The sequence below is a fragment of the Stylophora pistillata genome, chromosome 7, assembly GCF_964205215.1.
Source record: "Stylophora pistillata chromosome 7, jaStyPist1.2, whole genome shotgun sequence".
NCBI classification, from domain to species: Eukaryota; Metazoa; Cnidaria; class Anthozoa; order Scleractinia; family Pocilloporidae; genus Stylophora; species Stylophora pistillata.
Window position 1 is genome coordinate 20,661,717 of NC_142525.1, and position 17,305 is coordinate 20,679,021.

Below are 17,305 nucleotides of genomic sequence, written 5' to 3' on the forward strand. Positions count from 1 at the left end.
GCTTCGGTTAGTAACGATGATGACAACAACAATAATAATCACAATAATTCGGTTCTCTAGGATCAAACTCGCACCATTTTGATTATAATAATAAAAATAAAAATAATAATTTTATTATTTCTGTAGCGCAAAATTCATTATATGATCCAATGCACTTTACAAGTTGAAGAGGAAAACTGACTATGAAAATATTATTTACAATGAATGATATTATTATTACATTTTATATAGTACTTAATATATATATCTTTTTAACCAAGCGCGAGGGCGTCTTGCTGACGTTTTTTTGTTTTTTCACCTAAACAAAACTCTACTTTGATTAGCTCTTTATTTATTCACAGTATGTACAGTGTAGTAGCTCTATAAGTCCTGATCTGTTTCCCCGAAGTTAGGGTCAGGTACAGCTGAAGTGTAACAATTCAAATGCAGGAGGTGGAAGATGTTTTTAAAAGCAGCAGGTTCCAGGATTGGATCCCAAAACATGGCTCACACCACTAAGGAAAAACAAAACAAACAGGCAATTCCTCTTAGAATGGCATAATTGAATAAAATCTTGTGAATTCCGCATTAAATTGCATTTGAAAACCAATATTGCACTAGTTGCTTTACGATTCGTACAATATCGGTTTCTCGCGATGAAAAGAAAATGTACGTTATCTCGAGGATATATATATCTTTTTAGACGTTTTGTTGTGTAGTATTGCTGAGTATTTTTACGAGTTGTGCCATATTTTGACGAGCCCATAGGGCGAGTCAAAATACAAATGTAACGTCCTGTGTATATGTGAATATATGTCAAAATACCGTGTAACGTCCTGTGTATATGTGAATAAAGTACTGCTATTATCATGATTATAGCTCATCACCTCAAACTAGCCATAAATACCTTTGATAGACATTTCCAGCCCTGAAGCGCTCCAAGACCCTTCATCTTACGCTGAAATCCCGTAAGAGGTACCTGCCACAGCACCAGTTCAGCCGATACTGAAAAACAAACTAGGAAACCTGAAAGAGAAACTTCCACCTACATGTATAGCAATGAACGGTCACCTTATTTTCAATAATCAAACGAGCACGTGAAAAACGTTCTATGCAGCAAGTTGAACCGTGACCAGCACTTGCTGTTTCAAGTGCCAGTAGTATAATAAACAGGCCTGTGATGTCCAGATAAGGTAAAACTTCTACCTTAAGTAAACAAAAAGGCGAAGGTAACTAGCGTCATAACATATCTTTATTGTGTTGTTGATGCATGAAATAAAGATATATTTCAACAATTGTCCGGCCTCGCTAGAATTCTTAAAGAAATAGTAGTTGCCGAGGCTAGGAATGCGTTTGAATAACTTGAACTACTTGCAGAATAAGACACCACGTCTCGAGTATCACATTCGACGCACGTATAGAAACTGTAAAAATAAAATAAAAATACTTTAAGAATCTTTTTTTTTCGACTGATGAGGCTCGAAGAGCGAAATATATTTCAAGATTCTTAAAGTATTGTTATTTTATTTTTACAGTCTCTATACGTACATCGAATGTGATAGTCGAGACGTGATGTCTTATTCTGCAAGTAGTTCAACTCGTTAGAATTGCCAAGTAACTATTCATTTAATTAGCAAACACTTATGCATCTGTACTAATGACAAATAAGTGAAAATGTAAGTAAAAACGGCACATTCTAAAGTCTGAATGCTCCGCTTTAATAATACTTAACAAAAAGTTCTAAAACGGCAACAATTCATAAAACTACATAATCCCACATCACCTGCTGTTCTAAAGGCTCCTGACGGTAAACTGGCGTCACTTCTGACTCCTCTGTAGTTAGCATAAACTCTAAAATGATACACAGAGTCCTCTTCGAGGCCAACAACTTCCGCAACTGTGTCGGTCACTGTGCAATGATTCTTCCGAATACTCTGTTTACACGTTGCGTTCCTCCGAGCTGTTTCTTCTCCACGTCTTATATTTACGGTATATGTTGCAGGTTGTAGATAAATTGGTGACCATCTGATAGTTATTGTGTCAACGTTGTTGTTTACAAATACCGGAAAACTAGGAGCATCTGTAAAACCATAGAAAAGGAATTAAACAGAAAAAAGCAAGAATGAATCAATAAACGTGTGAACCTGAATTTAATTTATTGACTACAGATCTGAAGAACCGAGGAAAAGCGGCAGCAGTCATTTTTCCACACTAAATTTCTTAATCTCTTGTGCAGGACTGCAGGACTTTGGAAGAAATCGATTTATGAAACGAAATATCAATTTATTTTCAGAAAGCGTTTGAGGCTGCAGAACCACAAAAATCTACACATCCATCGATTTTCATACTTACTACACCTTTTGCTGTTCATTTACGCAAAATATACGTTCATTTACGTCAACAGTTGAAACTATACGGCAAATATACGTTCATTAGCACTTCCATGAACTTCATTAACGCGAACGAACATTCAATAACACCTTTGCATATGTATTAACATTCAATAGCATCAACTGATGAACAATTGCACCTTTGGACAATGAAAGATAACAAATATACTTTCAATCTCGCGCAATGCTTAATCATTAACACCAATAGAAATCAGTTGCATGTTTGACAATCAATGGCGTTTTTGAGACATTCAATAATGCAATATGCATAGAGATGCAGGATCAATTGCGCCTTCATACAATCGTTTCTTTGAAATGGTCAATCATTAACGTGAACTGACAAACATGTGTGTAATAAGAACAATCAACTGGGAAAAAGAAATTTCAAAATTGTTCTATTACAGTGTACTCTGCTCTGTTGTTCATCTCTTCTCGCTGCTCTTGACAACTTATGACTGCTTTTACGTCTGCCTTTAAGGCACTTATTGCTTGCTCCACGATGTTAAGAAACGGGCTGTATGGTGGTAGTTTTTTACAAACTCAGAATCAGGAACAGGAATGACAGGATTGTTGTGGGTTGGTGCACCGTCATAAATGAAATCACATGTTCATTTGGGTTAAAATTTAGCCTTGCCTGTGACAGAAAATTATTCAATCTTTGTCCATACCTTCTACCGAGAAATGCCGAGTGAAAATCGAGAACATTGGTGCACCATAGAGTCCGTTTCTTAACATCGTGGAGGAAGCAATAAGTGCCTTAAAAGCAGACGTAAAAGCGGACACAAGTCGTTCAGAGCAGCAAGAGGAGATGAACAACAGAGCAGAGACAAGACGACGAGGAATCGCGTTAGGAAGTTTTCTAACTCAATTGCTACTTCAGGCCCTGCGGAGAGAAACATTGGCACTAGCACGGCTGCTAGCTGTGGACAGTGGTACAGGTTTATGCAAAAGTACATTCCAAGATGTTTAAATAATGAAGAAATTGAAGGAGAATTACAAAACACCACATTACAGTACATCGTAGTTTTTAAATTTCTTTTTCCCCGGTTTATTGTTATTACTGCAAACATGTTTGTCAGTTTACGTTAATGATTGACCATTTCGAATAAACGATTGTATAAAGGTGCAATTGATTGTGCGTCTCTATACAAATTGCATTACTGAATGTCTCAAAAACGCCATTGATTGTCAAACTGCAATTGATTTTCTAGTGGTGTTAATTAACTATTGCGCGAGATTGAAAGTATATTTGTTATCTTTGATTGTCCAAAGGTGTAATTGTTCATAAGTTGATGCTATTGAATGTTAATACATATGCAAATAGCGTTATTGAAAGTTTGTTCGCGTTGATGAAGTTCATGGAAGTGCTAATGAACGTATATTTGTCAATAGTTTCAACTATTGAGGTAACTGAATGTATATTTTGCGTAAATGAACAGCAAAAGGTGTATTAGAGCACAGTGAGTAAGATTAATATTTTACTCAATCCTTGGTAAGCTTTCCCGGTAAATTGTTACAAGAATTAAGTTGTATAAATCCTAACTTAACTGGGGAGATTAAAATCCGGATATCTGCTCCCGAGAAAGGAGACTTTGACCGTAGCACCGTGTCTCTTGAGCCGACTTCATTTACAGGAAAACAAGTGTATATTCCGGCTTTTCTCACAGCAACGCTAAACATCCCAGAGCTGCTTATGCCGATGAGCCTGCTGTCAAATTTCAAGCTGAACTGAAACTCGTTAACTATAGGATCACAATCTGATGTGCGGTTTAGGAACAAGCTTCTTCAGCTGACACGACATTCTTATCCAGGCCGGGAATCATTATTGTCCCAATTGGCAACAGAGTTTGTTTTTCTCGCGGTCGCGAAAGGGAAACCTGTTCGACTGGGGGAACGATTGTAGTAACGATTTCATTCGCGTGTTATATCACTCCCCCAAAAGAAAAACCACTTATAGACTCATTATATAAATCTACTTTTCTGTATGTTTACTTTTCGCACGATTCTCAGCTGACGTATGCACTGAGAATTCTCCAATCAATAAACTTACGCAATACATCCAAGCGACAGGTACTTATGGAACCATTGCCGATTCCATTCCATGCACGGCACTGATAAGTCCCCGCTTGGTTGCGATGAACATCGAACAAAATAAGCTGCTCATTGCCGCCAAGAACATCTCCTGTATCTTTCCATATCCATGTGATATTCGGATGAGGATTACCAGAAGCAATACACTGAAGATGTACGCTACTTCCTTCAGTTACTAAGCTAGGACACTGCAATACTTGAGCTCGATTTTCATCTGAAATAAAACTGAGTTTACTTAAAAAAAAATAATCAATCAGATAGCATAAAATTCTTGTACTAGTTGATGAGTGTGGACCAGCATCATGATCGGGTGTTATGCTGAATCTAGAAGCATGGTCCATCGCCAACTTGAACATATCGCGTGTAAAACACGTTTGAGAATATTTGACATAATATTTCACTTTAATTAGAATCAAGAATGACTTGTTTATTTCGAGAGCCGAGAAAGAAAGCCAATTATGTTTGTAGCACAATAAACCCACGAGGGTCGTTAATGTTTTGACTGTTCTCTGTCGCTTTTAGCGACTTCATCGCTGACATTTTGCAAAAGTTACGAACTTTGTAAGTCCGTCCCACGTACTCTTTTTCTTGCGCAGGATCAAACCTGGCAAACCCGTGCGGGAAAGATGGGCCCATCCTGATTGCTTGAGCGGCCAATAAGAAGACATGATTCGCTTCATATTGCCTGCACGCGCTGCCAGCTATATGATAAGTTGCCTTGTACTCAGTGACTAAATTGGTTTGGTGATCATCATCATCCAAAGCTTTCAAGATATGAGGCGCCAAAGTGGACAAAAATGCCGTTTAGCAATTTTTCTTTGCAATTACATAAATATGTTCTAAACTCAAGATTTTTGTCCTCAGTTTACATGTTAGATGCTAACTTAGTGAACTATTTATGCTCTTTTTCGCATTTATTTTCTAAACTCTTCAGTTGCATTATAATTGCAAAGAAAATGCGTTACAAGTACAGAAAAAATTATTCTAATTGAAATGTGTTTTAGATGTTCTAATGTTCTTATTACATTCTATTTTAAAAGAGTAAAGTATTCTGATAATGTTCTTTTCATGTCAAGTTTGAAAAAAAACTCTGCTCATAAGAATGAAAAATTATCCTATTCTCAGTCAGAAAATACATGGCAATTGCAAAAAATACGTTCAAATTAGTATGCGAATTATTCTCAGTTGAATTTTTTCGTGCTAATTAAAATACGTTTCTAATTATTTTCCTCATTATTTCGCGGACCCTCCAGCGCTGCACGTGCAGACCTCTGCTCCTCAATGCACCTAGCATGCGACTCTGGCCAATATGGGGAGTAAGCGATTTCACTGATTGAACGACAGCTGTGAGGCTGCTCTCTGAAATCTCAGTAAAACCGTCGGTTTCGAGTCCAAATTCCTTCCTTCGTCTTCTACAAGTTCTCTCAGAAATTCCCAGTAATTTAGCAATGCTAGTCCAGCGAAAGTGTTTACTTCTCAAGACTCCAGTTGATCCTTCATAATTTCAAAACGAAGACAACCTTTTTCACCACTACTGCTCAATGGGCATTGGTATTCAAAAGAACAGGCACTCTGTATTTAAACCTTTGAGTCTCGTACAAAGATGTGTTCGTATATCGTCTAAAAGAATCGTCAAGCCAACAACTGAATTATTTGCAGCGCTGTTAGTGGGTACACTCTGATGACGAACGCCAAACGTTGAACAGATCTCGGTCATTCCATCAACAGCGTTTTCTAAGTCGTCCAGGTTTGTATTCTGGATCTCCCATTGTTGACTGAAGCTAGCAATTTGACCGAGAACTGCTTCAGTATTTTCTAAGAATCTCTCAATCTCTGTGTCGCCTCTTCCTCGACGTTATAAAGGCATATCGTAGCTTTTCTAGGTAGTCTTCAATTCAAAGCTTTAAAATTAGCGAAAAAAGGGGGAAATGTCAATTACATCGGCGTCCGCGATACCCTTGCCCAACACCGCTTTGTGTAGCATAAACTTGCATGTTAATTAGAAACGTGTTTTAATTCACACGAGAAAATTCAACTGAGAATAATTCGCATACTAATTAGAACGTATTTTTTGCAATTACAATGTATTTTCTGACTGAGAATAGTATAAGTTTTTATTGTTATGAGCAGAGTTTTTTTCAAACTTGGCATAATAAGAACATTAGAACATCTAAAACACATTTCAATTAAAGTAATTTTTTTCTGTACTTGTAACGCATTTTTATATCCTCGAAAACAACACCATTTCCACTTATCACGAGCTTAACCTGAACTGATTCTGAGTTATATCGCATGGGGAAAATGATAATTGAAAATTTGCTACGAAATGCAATATCTGGATTTTGAAATATTAGTGATATTTAGAAGCGTCCCGTGAGCTCAAAATTAAATAAAATGGTCCCGCTTTAGACTTAAGCCACACCTCAATCCCTTCTAGACAAATTCGTCGAATTAATACGAGCTTGCTTTCTTGTGCGCTTCTCATGAGCAAAGTTCATTTGCCTCCATTCGGGGCACTGATTTCCGCCATTTTACGGCTACCGACGCTCGTTTCAGTTTTCGTGAATTTCCTAGCTTAACGAAGCAAGTCTGGAAAAAGATAAACCTTACCACGTTTCTAAGTTAACTATAAGGTATCTCTGAGCAAAATATGAAGGATTTCAATTTTTCGATCATGTGCCACATTTTTAGATTTTCACTCGGTCAATTCAAACATTCGCTCTTTTAAAAGTGCTTTTTGATGGCGTTTTTTAGTAAAACCCTGCTCTTTTCTAACGTGTGTTAGAAGGAAGCATATGTAAAGATAAATCACACACTTTCTTTCCATACCAACGTGACCGTGACCTGAATTCCTCGACTGTAACTTACGTTGTAAGCGCTTCTTTCATTTTCACTGGTCCTGCAACTAAGAATATATGATATTATTATCCAAATACAGCTAGACGAGTACGAATAACGCCATAGACGAGTACAAATATCACGCGGTATTTGAACTTGTCTATTGTAGTACCGGTTAAACTGGCTTTCTCGCATCGCGAAAGCGAAGAATTGGATTGTAGTTACGGAAATAAAAAAAGTGGCGGACAATTTCAATCATATTTCCGACGACGAAGAGTGAGAATGGCTGGAAAATATAGATCTAAGTTCATTTGATGAATCGAACGAAGAAAAACAGCTTGACGACCAGAAAATTTCTTCATTCAATGAAGAAAATAGAAACAGCAACACAACAACGCGCTAATTCCTTTCCCCTTCGCATACTTCTGTCACGCACTCCCGTAAATAAATATCCGCGAAATTCGCCCGCAGAAACAACAGTTTGGCGTGTTGGATAATAAATAACTTATTAGACGTTTGTTGTGTAGTATCGCTGAGCATTTTTACTCGTTATTTATATTTTGACTCGCCCTACGGGCTCGTCAAAATACGACACAGCTCGTAAAAATACTCAGCGATACCATAGAACAAAACGTCTAATTAACAATTATTCCATGAGCGCGCGTTGGATATGAGATGATAGATAGCCAACGAGGCGCTGCGCGCCTCGTTGGCTATAATTATCTCATATCCAACAAGCGCGAGTGGAAAAATTGTTTTATTAAAAACACCCTCAAGAAATTATTATTTTGTGAGAAGAAACCGGATTTTTTAGCTCCCTTTTGATTTTAAACTGACGCGTATGCTTACCATATTTGTAGATTATGGTATATTGGCTCATATACCATAATGGCTAAGCCAATAAAAAGTCTTGAATTGCATTATCCAATGATCCAGTTTTTAATAATAAGATATATATACTACAGTAATCCTAACACTAATGATGATAATGACAATAATAAAATGATAATAATCATGAATAAGTGTTATAATGATACAAAGAATGGTAATGAATAAGGAGAAAGCAAAGATCAGTTGGACTTTCCACAGATGAACAGTCACAAGTCCTTGTGTTAATGGTCAGTCACTGAGTATTTAAAATTCGCAGGAACTCAAAGTTCACGGCAGCCATTGCGGCGCTAATCATGCACCAAATAAATATACACTGAATATGCAAATATTTATAAAAAGAATTACGTCAGTTTTGACATTTTATTTTCGGATGATCTCTAACCATTCGAAGTGAAAGCAAATTCTTACCTTTGTTTCCCTGCAACGTCTAAAAGGAAAAAAAAGAAAAAAAAAGTAGAACTTTTGGGGTGGAAGGTAAAAACAATTTATCTTGCTTCGCCATTGATCTTGCCTCACCCCCTTATCATAAGTAATGAAATTGTTGCTCACCTTCCTTGAGTAGCCAGATTATGAAAATTATAAGAAGAAGGATTATCGAGCCAAGAACTCCATTTAACGCTGTCAACATGACGTCATTACAAGAGCACTTGCATTCTTCAGGACCTAAATTGATTTGTTTCATGAGGCTTGGTATAATAACAATATTAAACAAGGTTTTATCTTGATTCAGACCTCTAACAACTCATGGCACAGGGTACACTACACGTATCGTAGTTGAGGCAATCGTTTGCAACGCTTCATGGCAACGTGTCAATTTTCAAAATTTTTTATTGTACTTTATCTTTTCGCAGTGTCGACGTCTCGATCTATTTCAGTCTTTTTGAACTCTAGTTTGAGAGTCTAAAGATGAGAAAAAAAATTCCGGTTTTTTACTGTGCCCCTCACATGACTCCAAGGAAACCTTAATACTTAATAATGTATGCGTTTTCAACTTTCCACATTATCGACCTTCCGATACTTTTTATGTCTAGTTTCAGAGGATATAGATGAGAAGAACGTTAAGTTTTCCGTTTTCCTTTTCCCTTCCCGAGAATCCAAGAAAGCCGTAATCACGAAAGTAAGAAGTTCAGTATTATTTGCATCAGAAACCCATTTAAAATTTGGTTTGGTGGATATTTTGCGATTTTTCATGCTGGCAAAAATCATAAAAAATCGATAAATTTGTGTCATACTGAGAAACTTTGTAATGAAGAATTGTACTATAGCGTTCGTTCAGGATTCACTCGTCCTCCTGTTAAAACCACTTGAACATGTGAAAAGTCTTTAAGCAAATCTTACAAAATTGTGTTAAATGTGAATCGTAACGTTTTCATATTAATCCTCATATCAAAAATGACTAGCAAAAGGTCGATGATTTCATAATTATTATCTCGGGACTTTTTCCTTTTGAAGAGTATATTTTCTATAGACCCTTTATAAAGGCTAAAAGTTTCTAAAGAAACTGTGGTGCTGCGTCGGTGGGGGTAATAATGTAATTTGGTTATATCAACTCTGTTGAAATACAGTAAAAACCCGCAAGTGAGAACCTACATTTTCAGGTCAGGTCAGCGACGTTAGTCGTTGCTACTGGTAACATTGTAACCCAGTACTACCTGCCGCATGGACGGGTGGTCGGCGTCTAAACTGGCCCCCCCACCAGTGTACACTGGTGTGGTAAGTAAGTAAGTAAGGACTTTATTTATAGAGGGGGACACGTAACAGCTGAAAAGCTGACAAACCTGTGGCCCTCTAACTAGATTATACAGCATTACAAAAAAACTGATAAATAAATAAATATATTTATAATTACAAAATTCTATGATAGAAATAGCAGGATATATTAAAAATATTCAGAAAGATAAAATTAATTTATGAAAAATTAAAATTAGATAATGTGCTATTGCTTAATATTGTTTCAAAGTTGTCCAGGTTTTTATATGAGCTTATAAAATGCTTTTTCACAGCTGTTTTGAATAGTTTTATACTAGGCTTATTTTTGATATCATAGGGAAGGCTGTTCCATAACTTAACTGCGTCAACACTGAATGCCTTGCCACCATCGTTATTTCTTGGGTATTTGGGATACACTAAATTTAAATTGCCATGTCTAGTAGACCTATTGTGTACAGAACTGTTCGTCCTGAGCAAGTCTCTGATGTAAATCGGAACATCGCCTTTAAGGCTCTTAAAAATCATTGTACACTTATTTAGTTTGATTTCATCAAAAAAAGGCAACCAGCCTAGTTTACTAAAGTTTAAAACACTTCTAGAATAAGAGTCCACTCCAAGAATTACTCGGGCAGCCCTTTTCTGTAACCTTAGGAGACAGTGGAGTTCTTTAGCGTCGCAGATATTCCAAACCATGCTCCCGTACATAAGGACGGGTTTAATCACGGCGTTATAATATGAGTCTTTCTTTTATCGGAAGGTATCTCTTTATCTTTTTCAATAAACCAATACGCTGAGAAAGCTTGCCCTTTAGGCTAGAAATGTGGTCACTAAATGTAAGATCTTGATCGAGTGTTACACCAAGCAATTTATAAGAAGTTACTTGTTCTATTTCGGCCCCATCAAGGGTCACTGACAGGTGATTGCCATCAGCTAATGATGAATGTAGCCTCTTTCCGGTGATAAGTAATGCTTTGGTTTTAACGGCGTTTAGGACCATCCCATTTTCGCTAGACCATTTACTTAATTTATCCATGTATTCTTGAAGACGTCGTTCCAATTCCAAAGGTGCATTATCGATATTAGCGCTGGCTTTAAATGTGGTGTCATCCGCGTAAGCATGAATAGTTGAGTCCGATCCAACAGCTTCGGGAAGATCATTGACGAAAATTAAAAACAGTAGAGGTCCGAATATGCTACCTTGAGGAACTCCATTGGTTAGCGTAAGTTGTGACGAAGTCGAGTTATTTACAGTAACACACTGTTTGCGATCGAGTAGATAGCTCTGCAATAGCTTTACAACATTATCTGGAAATCCATATGATCTTAACTTTACCAGGAGAATGTCATGATTGGTCAAGTCGAATGCCTTGCTATAGTCCACAAAAACTAAGCCGCTGACGTTGTTCTTATCAAGGTCAAGAGGGACTTGGTCCAGAAGAAACAACAAAGCAGTATCCGTGGAGTGGTTTTTACGGAACCCTGATTGGAAGCGGTATAAAAGTGAATTTTCTGTTAAGTAGGTGTTCATAGCATTGAAGATGTGTCTTTCAAAGACTTTAGAAAGAATAGGCAAAATACTAATAGGACGATAGTTTTGAATATCTTGCTTGTTTCTTTGATACTTGATTAGAGGTTTAACCTTTGCTATTTTCCATTGTGAGGGAAATGTACAAGTTTCAATACAGTGATTTATAATTTTAGCTATGGAGCATGATATCTCAGGAGCTGGAATCCTTAGAACTCTGGCACCAAGCCCATCGATTCCCGTGGCTTTGTGTGTAGGTATACTTAGAAGATAATCGTTAACCTCACTAGGAGTTATTTGCGGAATAAGATTCTCAATTTGACTGTTAGATTTGTCTGGTGGACCAGGAAGAGCATCATAATGAAGTACAGGTGCCGCCTTTATGAGACGTTTATATATATCAACGAAGAAGCGGTTAAAGCGTTCAGCGATTGAATGGTCATCCTTTATCAAGTTGTTGTTTTTGTCAGCAATAGGGACGGAGTCGTCGTTATTCTTTGTATCTTTAGATAGGTCTTTAATTAAAGACCAAAGTTTCTTTGGACATTTTTGATTTTTACTGAACTGAGTTTTAAAGTACTGTTCCTTCGCAGTTCTTAGTTTCCTCGTCACTTTGTTTTTAACCAGTTTAAAAGCAGACCAATCTTGCTCATTTTGTGTTCTCCTGGCCCTCTTTAGAAGATTATCGCGTTTATTTATTTCGTTGTATAGATCATTAGTGAACCATTTCGGCTGAATGATTTTCTTCACACTTTTGGACTTTAAAGGTGCGTGATTATCAAGAATGTCATTAAAAATTTTGTACCAAGATTCAACAATGTCATCGGCATCTCGAAAAACAAAGGAAATATCCCAAGGGGCTTCTCTTAAGTCTCGCAGAAAGCACTCTTTGTTGATTTTGTCGATATTTCTGTATTTGATTTTAGAATGTTGTTTACGTTGTGCATCCATGGTTTTGTAGCTCCTCAAGATGGTGACCGGAAGGTGATCGGAAAGTCCAGATTTACCAATGGATACTTCTCTAATTCTAGCAGGATGACTAGAATAAATATGGTCTAAGCACGCATCAGAGGCAGGTCTTGTTACCCCATTTACCATCTGCGTTAATCCAAGACTGTTCAGTGCCTTTGCGAGACAATGTTTTGAATAACAGTTGAAATCAATATAATCCAAATTGAAGTCTCCCAGAATAATCAATTTATTGTTTTGGAGATGGGCATTTTCAATATTTTTACCCAAGCTCTGATTATAATCTTTGTTGGCTGAAGGTGGACGGTAAACACCAGATATCAAAATCGGTCTCTTTGATTTATGAGGACAAATTTGAAGCCAGAGAGGTTCAAGATCATCCAGTTCCAAATCTCTTCGACGTAAAGCCATAACTTTCTCATTCACATACGGAATTATGCCGCCACCTTTCTTCCCGATTCGATCTTTACTGTGTAATGTGTAGCCGGGTATCATGTAATAGCTGTCTGAAATTTTACTTGATCCGAACGTCTAAGTGAGAATTAAGACGTCGAGTTTAGCAGCACTGTTGTTGTTTGAGGTGAGCATTAACGATAGTTCTTCCAATTTGGTGTCAGTCAGTCGTTGGATGTTCCAGTGACAGACTGATAAACCTCTGAGGCCTACAGGAGGTTGAAGATTATTAGGTTCTGGATTTACGGCAATATCGCCAGATAGAAGAATACACAGACAAAATTGGCCAAGCTTGACGAACCGCAACAACGCGTGGAGCTTCAAATTCAATTCGCAAGGTGTGCGTTTCGCAGGCTTTGACTTACAGTTGAACGTAGGTGGAGCAGATATTTCCTTCCCAATGAAGAGTCTGACTGTAGAGCGATCGAATTCAGGTGTAATTAAAGAAAATTGGCTGAGTAAAACGCTGAAAATAGTCAATAGAAGCTCGACTGCAAAAACATGTCTGCATGTCTGCACGCCTGGGTGGGTGGCATGTCACCCTGCAGGACTAAAAACAAAACCTCTTAAAGGGCGGATGAGCTCCTTACGAGCCAACGGCCAACATGCACAATTGGTATCAGCTGATAGCCAGACCAGCCAAGAGCTCTTCTTTCACCATGAAATGTTGAGGTCAACCAGCTGCGATTCTACTGGTGGACAGCGCGTGCTCATCTACTGGGACCCGGTGTCTGAGCTGGTAGGATGGAATGAGCTTTGGTGGGCCTGCACAGTACACCTCTGCCATATGATGTGCAGTTTGTTTTGTAGCAATACTATTTCTCTTAAGTCCTACGGCGACAGGGATTGGCGACGGGGGCAGGCGAAGGGTGTCGCTGGAAGCCCTCAGTCAAGTACCTGCACGTTAGGCGACCTCAGTGTGATGGCCGATTTGTTGAAGATCATGGACAACTGCAGCTTCGTGTCCTACTGTGGTGACGGAGCAACCGTTTTTAAGGGTAGCCTGCTCCCCCCTCTCCGGGGAAGGGTCTAGAAAAAGTGACTTAAAAAGCTTGTCCTTAAAAATAGCCTGCTGGTTTGCCGCGATCAGCTGGCCACCCATCTAAACGCGGTGAAAGATATAGTTCAATTGGTTTTACTCTTGGTGGATGGAATGTTCGCACTCTGTTGGACAGCGGCAATAGTATTGAAAGAAGGACCGCTGTCATTGCACGTGTACTGCATGAGCATTGCATCGATGTGGCAGCTTTAAGTGAAACGCGACTTGCTAACGAATCGCAGCTCACTGAATCTGGTGCTGGTTATACTTTCTACTGGATTGGCAAATCAGACTCACAATCCCGTCAATCGGGTGTTGGTTTTGCGATCAAAACATCATTAAATAATCACCTAGTCGGTCTTCCCCAAGACATAAATGATAGGCTAATGTCTATACGCTTTCGCCTTTCGAAACATTATTTCGCTGCCATCATTAGCGTGTATGCTCCAACAATGACTTATCCTGACGAGATAAAGGAAAAATTCTATGAAATCCTGTCAAGGACTATAAGATCTGTTCCTCCTAAAGATAAGCTTATCCTGCTAGGTGATTTTAATGCAAGAGTTGGGCGCGATCATGACATTTGGGGGAAAGTCCTTGGTCATCACGGTGTAGGAAAGACAAACTCCAATGGAATGCTTCTCCTGGGTCTCTGTGTTGCTAACGAGCTTGTGATCACAAATACCATTTTCAACAGAGGGACTCCCTGAAAACAACCTGGATGCATCCCAGATCCCACCACTGGCATTTACTAGATTATGCTATCGTAAGGCAAAGGGACTTGGCGTACATACATCTCACGCGGTCAGTGCGATAATCTACTGCATGGTCCGATCATCACCTTGTGAGAGTTAAATCCTCTCTCCGCCTATTGGCGAAGATTCATCATAAATCAAGATTGAAGACACCTCGTCTAGACGTGCGTAGGCTGAAGGCAGAAGAAAACTGTGCGCTCCTTCGGAAGAACATCAAGGCTGAGCTTGAAGGTATTGCAGCTGAACATGTAGAGGCGATGGATGTAGAACGTTTATGGAACGTTGTAAAAGAAGGTATCACCAAAGCTGCTATAGCTTCATTGGGATTCCAGCGGCGAAAGCATCAAGATTGGTTTGATGAAAACAATGTGCAGATAGTGTCCATTCTATCAGACCTGCAACAAAAACATCTGGATTGGCTCTCTGACAAGCTGAATCAAGCAAAGAAGAGAACTATCAACATGTGAAATCTGCAGCACAGGCAAAGATCAGGAGAATGAAAGAGGAATGATGCAGGGAAAAAGCTAGACTGATGCAGAGTGCGGCAAACAAGAACGATATGCGTATTTTCTATAATGAGCTAATGGGAGAAGTGTTCAGCCCATGAGAGATGGGCTGAAAACTTTGAACAACTGCTAAACCGTCCATCCCACATAACAAATGCAGTGCTTGATGATCTACCGAGTAGACCAACACTTGAATGCCTGACTTTATCGATAACGCTCGATGAAGTCACAAATGCCATCAGTGTGCTTAAAAATGGTAAAGCATCTGGATGCGATTCCATTCTACCCGAGGTCTTCAAGTATGGTGGCCCCTATCTAGCTGAAAGATTACAGCAGCTGTTTTCCGTTATATGGACAAAAGAGGTCGTTCCACAAGATTTCAAGGATGCGAAAATCATTCATTTGTATAAAGGGAAGGGCGAACGAGCGGACTGCAACAATCATTGTGGCATCTCGCTGTTGTGTATTGCTTGAAAAATCTTAGCACGTATAATAGTGAGACGGGCAACTGCTTTGGCGGAGGAAGTGAACCCTGAAAGCCAATGGGGATATAGGGAGAACCGCAGTACAGTGGACATGCTTTTGCAGCGCGTCAAGTGCAAGAAAAATGCAGAGAACAGCAGCGTGACCTCTATATACTCTTTGTAGATCTAACAAAGGCCTTTGACTCGGTGTCCCATACAGGACTTTGGATGCTCCTCCACAGAGTTGGTTTCCAAGAAAAGGTGATAAACATCATTCGATCTTTTCATGATGGCATGCAAGCATGTTGTGGACGGTGGGCTGGAATCTGCTCCCTTTGACGTAGATAATGGTGTCAAGCAAGGTTGTGTTTTTGCACCACTGCTGTTCAGCATTGTTATGGCCGCTGTGATCTATGATGCCTTTCATAATTGCGAGAAAGGCATAAATTTCAATGTGCGGTACGAAGGAGGAATATTCAACCTTCGACGATTTAAGGCAAAGACCAAAGTCCACCATATACTGGTCATAGAGCTACTCTAGGCTGATGACTGCGCTCTTGTTGCCCACACCGAAGAAGATGTTCAAGTTCTTATTGACTGCCTTAGTAATACCACAAAGAGATATGACCTTTCGATCTCCATAAAGAAAACTGAAGTGCTATTACAACCTAAGCCTGGTAGCTGCTACAAAGAGCCAGCATTCACGATAGGATCTGACAATTTGAGGGCAGTCACAAAGTTCTTTTACTTGGGAGGTGATCTATCTAACGATTGCTCCATCGACCTTGAAATCGCAGCACGATTGGCGAAAGCAAGTTCAACATTTGGGCGCCTTGCTTCGATGTTCTGGGACACTCATGACGTCTCTCTAGTGGCAAAGGTGTCTGTCTATCAAGCAGCTGTTCTTAGTGTCTTACTCTCTGGTGTAGAAACCTGGACATTATATCGCCGACATATTAGACAGCTAGATGCCTTTCATATGCGCTACCTACGGAGAATTAGTGGAATCTCCTGGCAAGGCCGTATACCCAACACTGAAGTGCTGTCTCACTGCCATATGCGCGGGATTGAGGCCTACATAATGGGAGCCCACCTTCGGTGGACAGGGGATGTTGTTCGTATGAGCGCCGAGAGACTACCACGAGCCCTTTTATACAGCGAACTGTCTGATGGTTCCCGTAAAGTTGGTGGGCCTAAGAAGCGTTTTAAAGATCAATTGAAGAGCACGCTCAACAAATGCGACATAACTGACTTCGAAGCTCTTGTAAGCGATAGAGCCCAGTGGAAGACAGCTGTTAAGTGCGGGGCTGCGAAGTTTGAGGATGCTCGAATAGAAGATCTGAGGGAACGTCGTCGCTGCCGCAAAGAATGGATAGCAGGGTTGCTATCCATGCCACAAGTGTCCAAACGTTTGCCACTCTTATATTGGACTAGTGAGTCATCTCAGGGCTCACGACCGCAAGAGAGAATAAAAAACGTTGTTGTATGCTTCAAAACCTGGATCTGTCGGTCGCGACAGTCAAACCAAACCACTAAACAGGTTCTTATATAAATGGTACTTAACAAAATTTTAGGCTATTTAGGTTCTTAAAACAGGTTCTTATTCTTGAAGAAAAACACACCTGCATAACAAGTTGGTAATTGTCCTATATTTTGTAACTACATATTTTGCACTCATTTTTCTTAAGAAAATCA

At 39.2% G+C, this 17,305-nt stretch overlaps 3 protein-coding genes across 3 annotated transcripts; 2 read left to right on the forward strand and 1 right to left on the reverse strand.

Moving 5' to 3' along the window:
- Positions 1 to 4,375: 4,375 nt before the first annotated feature.
- Positions 4,376 to 12,888, reverse strand: LOC148727017 (uncharacterized). Its single transcript, XM_088726421.1, has 4 exons — positions 12,177 to 12,888; positions 10,780 to 11,939; positions 8,598 to 8,616; positions 4,376 to 4,674 (listed from the first exon to the last, which is right to left on the reverse strand). Exons 1-4 carry the CDS (start codon positions 12,886 to 12,888, stop codon positions 4,376 to 4,378), a joined length of 2,190 nt encoding a protein of 729 aa, XP_088582547.1.
- Positions 12,889 to 13,510: 622 nt separating this feature from the next.
- LOC148727018 (protein CFDP2-like) lies at positions 13,511 to 14,595 on the forward strand. Its single transcript, XM_088726422.1, has 2 exons — positions 13,511 to 13,585; positions 13,915 to 14,595. The coding sequence occupies exons 1-2, from the start codon at positions 13,511 to 13,513 to the stop codon at positions 14,593 to 14,595; spliced, it is 756 nt and encodes a 251-aa protein (XP_088582548.1).
- Positions 14,596 to 15,899: 1,304 nt separating this feature from the next.
- On the forward strand, positions 15,900 to 17,162 carry LOC148727019 (uncharacterized). The gene is made up of 2 exons (XM_088726423.1): positions 15,900 to 16,069; positions 16,217 to 17,162. Exons 1-2 carry the CDS (start codon positions 15,900 to 15,902, stop codon positions 17,160 to 17,162), a joined length of 1,116 nt encoding a protein of 371 aa, XP_088582549.1.
- The last annotated feature ends 143 nt before the right edge of the window (positions 17,163 to 17,305 follow it).